The 11,057-nt window shown below is 42.5% G+C and overlaps 1 protein-coding gene across 3 annotated transcripts in view; it reads left to right on the forward strand.

Annotated features, from left to right (window-relative positions):
• The window catches only part of sugct (succinyl-CoA:glutarate-CoA transferase), a 91,354-nt gene that overhangs the window by 20,697 nt on the left and 59,600 nt on the right, over positions 1-11,057 (forward strand). For all 3 annotated transcript variants that reach the window (XM_024280577.2, XM_024280578.2, XM_024280576.2), the window contains exons 9-12: positions 1,139-1,234; positions 6,302-6,373; positions 6,582-6,679; positions 6,809-6,911. In XM_024280577.2, coding sequence (XP_024136345.1) covers positions 1,139-1,234; positions 6,302-6,373; positions 6,582-6,679; positions 6,809-6,911 — 369 coding nt within the window. The remainder of the gene's footprint in view (positions 1-1,138; positions 1,235-6,301; positions 6,374-6,581; positions 6,680-6,808; positions 6,912-11,057) is intronic.

Below are 11,057 nucleotides of genomic sequence, written 5' to 3' on the forward strand. Positions count from 1 at the left end.
TTATGCCCCCCCTATGGAGAATTTACCCTTTTGTGTCCCCCCTGCAACTTTCTGCTGCAAATATTATTGGAATTATTAGTCAAATCATATCTCTTCAAAACATTGTACCCTTATTTGCATTAAAGAATAAAAAAAATAGACACAAACTTCTAAATATTATTTATTTTTTTTTTTTTAGACTAGTTGCCTGCAAAAAAAGTTTGTCAAGGGACGCATAAAAGATGATATTATGGATCTTTAAGGTTCACAGATCATAGTGCCTATAATCAGTTGTTACACCAGACGCTCTTGGAAATTAGGAGAAATTGAGGCTTTTATTGTGAAAGACCATAGTATATTTCAGCAATAATGTGTTCGATTTATGATTAGAATCAACATTTTTCTGAGAAGCGTTCCAGTTTTTCGTGGGTTTAAGTCGATCAAGCTTGTGTGGGGAGGAAGAGCTTTGCAGGTTTTGCTGGTAAACTCCTTGTCATGGTTGGCTGTTCTGCTCTGACTGGTGGTGTGCCACGTTGGATCGGGCCTGGTACCAGCAGAGCCCCTCAGGTTGGCTCCACATGTGGCTGCTGGGGTGCACCGGTTCCTGTTGTGGCTTCTCCACTCTAAACACAGAATCCAAACAGAGCGATGATGGACAGCACCACCCATCCGAATGTGGGGCTGCCCGCTCTGTCATGTCAGAACTCCAACGCCCCCACTGCTCCCTCTAATCACCCCGCACTTCCTCTTCACCGCCACAGCTGAAGAAAAACGAACCTGACGAACATTTTCTCCTTAAAGACGGACACAATAAAAGGCCTGAAAGTCACACTCTCTCTGACAGATTTTGACAGACGTCCGATTTGAAGTTGAACTCTTCCAGATATCATAATGTGCTGCGGCTCCAATTTAGCTTAAATAAAATATTTTTTACTTTAATACCACTTCAGTTTGTAGTCCAGTAGACAAAAAATTAGGACTTAAAACCTAAGAAAAAAGCTCTTGTTGTTTTTCTGGACTTTAGTTTGGCTCACTTTTCTTTTGATGGATGTCACTGGTAGATGGACAGAGTCAGAGTGACCTCTAGCAGCAGCAGGGATGCAGGAAGATGACTGTTTCCATTTAAACTTCTCGGTTTGTCCTCTGCTCTGTCTGCCAGGTCTCCTGCCTCAGCCACATTGCTGCAAACTATCTGAATGCAGGAAAGGAGGCGAGGCGCTGGGGGACGGCCCACGAGAGCATCGTCCCGTACCAGGTAACTCCTGTCCTCGCGATGTGTGGCTGTTCAGCTCAAAACGTTCAAATGGAGGTGGAGATGACGTAAACTGCTGTGTAGACTTTAAAACAACTAAATATGATGATCAAAGTGTATTATTGTGCAAACCAGAGAAGATCAGCAGATCATGGTGTTTTGACATTCTCAATAAAATCTTTTTCACATAAAAAAGACACTAAAGTAGCTGAATGTGTTGATAGATGGATACATCCTTTTTTTAGGGCTTTTAATGTGAAAGAACATATTAAAGACTGATGTTTCCTTTTCCTGGAAGATGATACCTGCTTCCTTCCAGGAAAACTACAGACACAGATTGTTTCCATGGAAACTGGTCAGCCGACACATCCCCATTCCCAACTTGTCAGATATTGGCGTTTGGTTAAAGACCCCTCCACGTCACTTTGGGGTGTCCCCAAGTCCTCATTTTTTATGTGCTGGCTGTTCGTAAAATTAAGGTTCTGCAACCCTCAGGACGCGGTACTGGATGCGGTACCACATACGGTACCACATGTTGAGTCTCCCCGCTGGACACGGCTGGTACCAGTGCACTAACCCAGTACCGGTGCCCTGACCCGGCACCGGACATGGTACCAGATGCAGTACCGAACCCAACGCTAAACCAGACGCGGTACCCGATACGAACCGTGCCCGGACGTGGTACAGGACATGAACTGTTATCAGGTTAGAGTTAGGGTACCAGTACTGGGTCAATGTACTGATGTGGTCTGTGTCACGGTACCTCACTAGATCCGGTTCGTGGCCCGGAGGTTGAGGATCTGTGATTTAACCCTTCCGCTCTCCTCAGCTTGTTTACATTAAAAGTGGGGTCATCTGGACCCCACAAGACAGTGAGATGAACTTTTTTTTTTATCATTGATTTTTGAGTTTCACTTTAATTGCACTTACTCTCGTGTGTTTATTTATTTTTTATTATTTTTTATTTATTTCTTTTGTTGTTGTTGCTGTTTTAGCTCCAGTGTTTCCTCATGGGATCCTCTTTGTTCAGGGGTTTTGCTGGCCATCCTTTGGGGCCTGGTTGCGTTGGCCCACTGGCGCACTGGTGCCCCATGTATGTTACCGGTCCCCCCTGGATTAAGTGGATCCCAACAATACCATTCTGTACAGCAGAGCCAAGCCACAGGTTTCTTTTTGAATGTTTCAGGGGTGGGCATTGTGGGCGGGGAGGGGCCGGTATTTAATGGGTATTTGATTGTCTATTTTAAATGTTTAAATGTTTTCTTTCTTTATGTTTCTTATGTACAGCGCCTTGAGCTGGCGCACGCCATGAAATGCGCTTTATAAATAAAGATTATTATTTTTATTATTATAATGTCCATGGCAGACATAAAATCCTGTCCACCTTTGTCCACATTTGTCATGAAAGGAATCACACATCAATATGTGGTTGGAGTCATCTGGACCCAAAGAGAGCGGAACAACCAGTACGTCAAAAACAATTGGAGAGACTCAAAATGTCAAAAAGAGACGTGATGGGTCCTTAACCAATTGTGTGCTGCCCTCATCTTTTCCCTCATTTTCATCAAAGTGGCGTGGACACTTTCAGAACTCAGTCGGCATCTGTGCTAGATCATCGAAATCTCGGTCAAAGCATCTGCTTTCCACGGTGGACAAGAAACTCTAGAGATGTTCTCCAGGAACCTTGACTGAGGCGTTAAAGGATGCAGAGATGCAGACGTTTGTCAGTGTTGAAAATTAATGGAACAGGAGATCATCATACGCAAGAGGTCCCCAAACTTTTTCTTGTGAGGGCCACATAACTGTTTTCTTCCCTGATGTGAAAAAAGCCTAAATTAGCCAATACAGCTAGCATGTACCTGAAATAATAGCTAAACTCCAAAATAGCCAGAAAAACGGAGAAAACGCCTAAATTAGCAAAAAACTGCTAGCAAGTAGCTGAAATGTCAGCTAAATACCAAATTAGTCCAAAAACTGATAAAAATGTTTAATTTAGCCAGAACAGCTAGCATAAAGCTAAAATATTAGCTAGACTCCAAATTAGCCAAAAAAATAAAAGAAAAAAGCCTATTACCAAAACAGCTAGCATGCAGCTGAAATATTAGCTAAATGTCAAATTACGGTCTCCTAGAAAAATGGTCAAAAGTGAATCACCATCAAACCAATATTCTATCCTCTTCCGTCATAGTACAGACTGCAGAAGGGTGGAGTAAAAGCCACGTTCTGTGTGGTTCTCAATCGGCGTTTCTGACAGTGTGTGGGGGGGGCCGGGCCAAATGGGGAGGTGGGCTTGATCCGGCCCGCGGGCCGTAGTTTTGGAACCCCTGTCTTACTCTCAATAGAACACACAGGATTACTGTATTTATTTGAGGGCATTTACTTGAACTTACTTACGCAAATTGATGACGTACAGCTTTATTGATTCACACGTATGAGGATGTGCGTATGTGTAAATGAGGGCATGTATGTTTATTATTTACATTCAATTTTATTTACTCACAAAAGTGTGTTTATTTATTCACTCACTTAACGTGTGTTTATTTAGTTGCACTCACGATGATGTGCGTGTTCAAGGATGAACCAGGAACATGGATGTGCACTGATAACTCCCTCACACGTTTATTTACCGACCCCCCCAGATCTCCAGTCTAGACAGTAGAGTCTGTGGTTCCATTTGACGTTTTTCCTCAGAGGAGTTGAAGCTTTTCAAGTGTCTTCATCTCCTGTAGTTGACGTTTCCAGGAATAACAGAGGGGACAGAGCAGACCAGAGAGGGGATTGTTTGAATCTTTTGGATGAGGGTGGGGGGATCCACAGATGTCAAATAGTTTAGCCTGAAGCTCAACGTCTTGGTTCTGAAGCTGAGGGTCAACCAGCAGCCAGCAGAGGGCAGACTCCTCCTCCATGAAGTGACCACGTCACCTGGCCTCTCCAAGGACCAGCTGTGGTCTAACTCCCCCTTTATGGACTCCATTACCCACAATCCCCCTAGGAGGAAGGAAGGCCAGGCTGCGGTGGGAGCCGTGTGCCCAGAGGGAGAGTGCGTGCAGGCTGAGATGTTTCCACGTCTTTCATGTGGTGAGGAGGTTTTATCACAGCAATCGTGAGAGAGGGAAAGAACTAAGAGACATGACTGGAGGGAAGGAAAGAAGGAAAATAAAAGAGTTATTCTCTGGCCTTTCAGCCAGGTTTCTCTGGAGGACTTCAGGTTATTAAACTGAAAGCCATCATCTCGCCCCCCACCACCGATCCCCTCAGCCTCCCATTTAATTAGAGTAAATTTCATTTCTACCTGCTGGGAGATGTGGAACTAATGAAAACGACTCTGATCCCCTCGGTCAACACTTTCAAGAGTCAGATTTCCATCTAAATGTGCTGCAGATGTTGGTCCAGCACAGGCGTGTTGATAGTTTGATGGAGGTGAAGCAGGTGATCTGCAGGCGCTCTCCTCTGCTTCCAGGTGTTGCCTTTACTTTCAGTTTGTCATGTGAGTTTTTAGGTTCTGTCATTGTGATGATGACCACTTTGCGGTGAGATCTCCCAGAGATAAAGGATAAAGTAGGGTTCCTATCTTTAGATTTTAGAACTATAAATCACAATCCAGACCTCCTCTGGTTCACATGACTGAAAACTGGTGAAATAAGGACACACAGTTGTGGTTAAAGGGTGGAGCTCCAATGTGCCAATCTAGGTAACCATGGCAACCACACTAAATCTTTTATTTAACGTTTTGAGGTCTGCAACAGTACACTTGTGTCTGAATTTCTTCACGACTCGCTCTAGTGCAATCATTTTATACATGTGTCAAAATCTGCAATTCTCTATTTTATTGCCCAAGAAATTTCCCAGAAGTCTCTGCAAAAAATCAGTGAGCATTGATGCTCACTAGATTGGCAATCATAGACCACAATGCACACACAATGCATAAAAAAAGTTATTTTATTAAGACTTTTTTAAGCTGTTCAAGTTATAATTATCAGATATCTGAGGATTCATAACTAAATTTATTAAGTTTTTTACTTTGGGAAATTGCTGATGTCTTATTTGTTGCTTCAGAACACAAAAAGTAATAAGCTCTTAATTCTCTTAAAAACAACACCATAACACCACGATGAGACACGGAAACTCATTAAAATGTGGTCGGATGATTTCGAGTTCATTAAAACAACTTTTGACATGATCAGCTTTGATTCTACAGACAATCTACATGTCACACGTATTAGCGTGTGCACCTATAACTGTGGCGTCTCCAGTGACCGTCATGCAGGACTCCTCCTCGGTATCAAAGCTGCAGTAAAAGTGTTGAAGCTGGCCTTCATAAAGACGCTAAAAATCCATCAACAAAGTAAAAAGTTTGAATAAGGGAAACATCCTTTGCATTTGCAGACTTCAGCGCCTCCATCTTTCTCTTGTATTTTGACCCGCCCCCATAACTGCTGACCAATGACTGAGGAGATCTTTAGTCACATGGTTTTGTTTGCAAAGTTTGGTCCGAAATAAAAATCTCCAGTAGAAACCAGTCTGAATGCAGACCAAACGCAAGGTTTAGGACTCGATCCGGAACAAATAAGCGAACTCAGTCCGGACCAACGGATATTCCCAGTCTGAATACACGCTAAGACAGGAGTCATCAAGCTGAGGACTAATTCATGAGTACTTAGTCATACGAAGGGCTACCATTTTGATTCAACACATTTGGATTAGTTATAGTTAGTTATACATTATTAATAATGAATAGTAACAATAAAATGAAATGATCTGGAGGGCCGGATAGAGTTAATTGGAGGGCCGGATCCGGCCCCCCGGGCCTTGACTTTGACATATGTGCCCTAAAGTGACAGATTTCTATTTGGATAATGTGTCTGAAATAGTTTCAAGGGTTTCATGTTTGTGGCTTAAAGAAGTCGTGTCTCTCAGATGTGGATGTCATAAGCCTTCTGCACCATTAGCTAGTGTGAATTACTCTTTACAGGTAGTTGTTGTTCTTCAGATGGCGGTTCTTGCGGTAGGCTCCTCTGGATTTGATGACTGGGCTTCATGTTTGCTGTTTCCCCTCGGTTTGGGTTTCAGGGCTTCAAGACCAAGGACGGACACATTGTTGTAGCTGCAGGAAACGACAAGCAGTTTGTCCGAGTCTGTCAGGTAAGTTCTGGTCCACAAACCCTCATGTATCCATGCATGTGGCTGAGAAAGGAATCTGTATCCACCTCCTCATAAATACTTCTATCCTATCAACTTCCATCATCCACAAGAGAATTTACAGTTGTAAAAATAATAGGAATCAAGCTAAAACCTTTATTAAAACTGAAGCAAATACAGCATTTAACAATGTTTGTTTTTGTTTCCTGAGGTTCTGGAGCTGATAGAACTTACCCAGGATCCAAACTACAAAAGCAACAAGCTGAGAGTCAAGAACCGCAAAAAACTTCTGCACACACTGTCACAGAGGTACACACAGACACTCACAACCACACATACAAATATTCCCTGTCTGCCTCAGAGGTGTATGTGTTACAGTATCACACACTGTCACAGAGGTACGATCGCACACAAAGATACACACATTTCTGCCTTTAGGTTCCAGCAGGAGAAGACAGCTGATTGGCTGAGGCGGTTTGAGGGTTCAGGTGTTCCTGTTGGACCAATCAACAGCATCCAAGAAGTCTTTTCAGAGCCACAGGTGAGTTCTTCTGCTGTGTGTCTCTTTAGATATGTCAACCGTACGTCATTACCGTAAGCATACGTGTCATTCCTGTCGGTGGTTCGGTACGTCACTGTGAACCGATCCAGAATCTCACATCAGCCTCAGCTCTTTACCAGATTTTCTGATGTTCTGGGACAAACCAGAACTTCATCTAAGACTCTGTCTCTATCCTTTTAGGTTAGAAGCTTAGTTATATTAGCTTGGTATTGTTGATATCCCTAGTGCTCTTTTATGGGGTCCAGATGAGTAGTTTGATGACCCTTCAGTGTCACTAACCACCATCGCCTCAAACTTTACTGGTCTGCTTGAGCACTATACCTGGAAACATGGAAAGAAGGTCAACTTTCTAACCAACATCACTCCTGCTTATTCCTAAACTCTACAAAATGAAGACGTTCTGGTTAGCTCATCTACTACAGCACGTGTCAAAGTCAGCCCCCAGCCCCCCAGATCATTTTATTTAATTGTTATTAATGGTCCAATGTTATTTTGCGCTTATTTCTAACTTGTATAGTTTTGACAAAATATATTTTTATGAAGAGTAAAATATTGAAAGTTATATAAGGTTTAAGTTGATTTATCCTGGATTTTTTTTTTTATAAATAAAGTTTGATTTGATTTGATTAATATTCCTGCCTTTTGATTATTCATAATTATGTTAAAAAGTTACAGTTTTTAAGGCTATTTTTAGAGTTTAGCTAATATTTCAGCTACATTTGAGCTGTTTTGGCAAATTTAGGCTTTTTAAAAAAATGTTTTTGACCTGTTGGAGTTAGGCTAATATTTACATGTTAGCTGTTGTAGCTAATTTAGGTTTTTTTAAAAATATTTTTAGGCTATTTTGGAGTTAGCTGTTTTGGCTAATTAAGCCTTTTGACCATTTTTTAAGGCTATTTTGAAATTAAACTATTTTTTTCAGCTACATGCTAGCTGTTTTGGCTAACCTATTTTTTAATTTTTAGCTTTCTATGCTAATTTGGCATTCAGATCATATTTTAGCTGGCTATGTATTAGCTTCAGCGTTTTCAGCCATCAATTTCAGCATCTTCAGCAACCAAATTCAGCTTACAGCATTCACACTTGCATTATCACAGGTAATGCTATATATCTATGTCATAATAATGTTCAATACATTTTTTTTCTGTTCGGCCCGCGACGTAAGGTGTGTTTTGGATTTTGGCCCCTTGTGCGATTGAGTTTGACACCCCTGATTTACAGAATCAGATGAAAGACAGAGACAGTCACAATGTTATACTTTTATTTTCTTCGTGTTGCTGCCCATCAGACTGGAGCATTTCTACAGGCTCATTTCAGACTTGCGAAGACTCGTACCTCCACCCTCATCACACTTCCTTCAGGTTGGTTTATTCGTGTCCTAATAAACTGCTGAGGAGCAGATCCTGACAGCCGACAAGCACTGAGGAATCTGATTTCGGCTCAAGTGTCTTCAGTCATTTCAGAAATTAAAACGTGGCTTAGAGTTTGTTTAAAGAGAGGAAGTCCAGCTTTTCAACAGGATTCATTCTGCTGGAGCATTTGAAAGAGGACATGAAACGGGTCAGTTAAGGAGGCTCTGGTCCGTCTTCATGTGACCTCTCCAAAGGAAAACAAACACTTTGATTAGCAGGGAGTTGTCCTCGCCGCTTCCTCAGAGGTGGGTGCAGAGGTGCCCCCTCCCTGTCAGACTCATTCGTTTTCATTAGCATGAGTCCAGATCAGTTCTCCTGCAGCCCAGAAGGTGGCGCTGCCACCTGCATCAGCATGAGAAGTATTTATGAAAGAGATTGTTTGTGGACAGCAATCAGGATCTTCTGATCGTGAGGACATGTGCGCTCAGAAAGATAAACTTCCTGTTCTTTCCTTCCTCTGAGTGTGTGTTTGGAGGAGGACAGCTCTCAGCACCACCTGCCGCGCTCCGTCATGTCAAACTATGACTCAGTGTGTGTGTGTTTGTCAGACCAGCCCATCTGCCTCCATGAGCGGCTGCAGAAACTTCAATTCAACTAACTTTTTGATGCTGCAACTCAGTGGAAGACGCCGCTGCTCCTTTACCTGTGGAACCGTCACGTGACCTGAAGCCCAAAACATGGGCCTGGACTTTAAATCTGTTGGAGGATGCTGATGGTCCCAGAGTCTCCCCGGCCCGATGCACTGCTGTCCCTCTGCCAGGAATCTCTCCTAATCTATCAGATACATAAAGAAATCATGTGTGAATGCGTTCACTCTGGAAAAGTTATAGCACTTAGTATTTGAGCAGCATGAATAACCTGAAAACTTTCTGACCACTAAAGCCAACATTTTACTCCCAACACAGAAAAAGCCATTAACATTTAAATTTATGACTCTCATTTTGACCCTGGTTATCTTGGTTGCTGTGGTTACCACACCAGCAGGTTTCATTGGTAATCCTGGCTTCATAACTCTGGTTTGTATGTTCATGTGGACCTCTTTGTCTCCTGGATAAGCCGTCATTCCTGCTCCTTCAGAGTTTTCCAGCTGTCTCTCCTTGCAGTGAAGCTCTTCATCTGGAAGTCTGCGGCTGTTCCTGACAGTTCACGTGCGCTCCTTCACATCACGGCGGCCGGACTCGGCAGCAGGTCTCATTTACGGCTGCAGCGCCGTCCTCTGAAAGCCGGGTGCTGACAGCAGCTCTCCGGATTTATTTTAGCCCATAATTGCATCTCTCTGCAGTAAATGTTTCCCACATGATGTCTGCAATTAACAACAAGAGCAGCAAAGGCCTCTTTGAGCAGAACTGAATGAAACTGTGATTCAGCTCGGCTGATTGAGTTTCCTCTCTCTGCAGAGTGGTGTTTACACTCGGCATGCTGGGAAATAAGACGGCCTCTGTGTTTAGCGCCGCATGTGTTCGTTAGCATACGTTTGGAGGCAGTAAACACATGACCTCTCAAGTTTCACAGGCAGCACTTTCTGTTGTTCCTGCACAGACGTTAAAGTTTCCTCACAGGTTCAGGCCCCGCCCACTGCAGATGCTGCATCCTCTCAGGTACCACGGTCGGATGAACAGGGTAAAGAAAGACTAGCAGGTGGAACTTATATGAACACACACACATAATGAATACATAAAAACTTTTGTTTTCTTATATTTGTTTTGATATTTGAGAGTGAAAGTGAAAACAACTTTCATGTGGACTAAATTTACACAAAAAACCGATTATTGTATTGAACGCCTTGTCAATACATGGTGTATATTTGATATGTATTTACGGCGCTTTGACTTAGACAAGTCAGTAGCTGCGTTTCCATTTACTCTGAAATTTCGCAAATTGGATTTTTGATAGTAAATCATCTTAATTTTGAAAAAACTCGCATTTATAAAAAAAAAAGAAAAATTTTTCTGCATAGAAGAGGTGGTTTTGGGGCGTATCGAAATGGACATTTTTTGTAAAACTACATTAGAAAGACTTCTTTTTAATTAAATGTGTTTGTTGGTTGGAAGTGGCTGATCTGAGTGCAGCACAGCGGGCGCCATGAGAGATCCCACAGCATCACAGCTCAGAGTTGCATATCATACGGAATCGTGCAGCTCCTCCGTAAAACCAATGCAGATGCAGAATACCGTATATCCTTCAGTTGAGTCCTGTCTTAAATAAATTCCAGCTCAAACAGGAAGTCAGGCACAGAAGTCACGTGTGACTGTGTATTGAAGCAGTGTAGTGATGACCAGGCCTACTAAAGGCAGATATATGGTGTGTGCATCCATCTTTGAAGAAGTTTTGCGGGAGAAATACAGTCACGCTACTTTCTCTGGGATGACGTCATAAAGAGGACACGCCTCAGGAATCGAGTCAGTTTACTTCTGGGCAGGAAATCTGGATATGGTTCACTCTGAAATGCTTAAGGTATGGGATAAAAAACCTCTCTATGTTGTGCAATACTCCAATTTTTTTCAATAAATCTTTTACAAATCCCGGTCGGAAGTGTTTTTGAAGAGTATGGATTAGTAACGGACATTCTTCGGCCACGGGGGTTGGGTGAGACAGAAACGGGGGAGGGGTCTCCATATTTGTGGATTCGATGTGTCTCTGGTCCCCAACTCCCGCGAATAATGGGAAATACTGTATGTAAAGAATTTATTATTCTTATAATACAGCCGTAAAG

Source organism: Oryzias melastigma, linkage group LG20 (genome assembly GCF_002922805.2).
Source record: "Oryzias melastigma strain HK-1 linkage group LG20, ASM292280v2, whole genome shotgun sequence".
Classification (NCBI taxonomy): domain Eukaryota; kingdom Metazoa; phylum Chordata; class Actinopteri; order Beloniformes; family Adrianichthyidae; genus Oryzias; species Oryzias melastigma.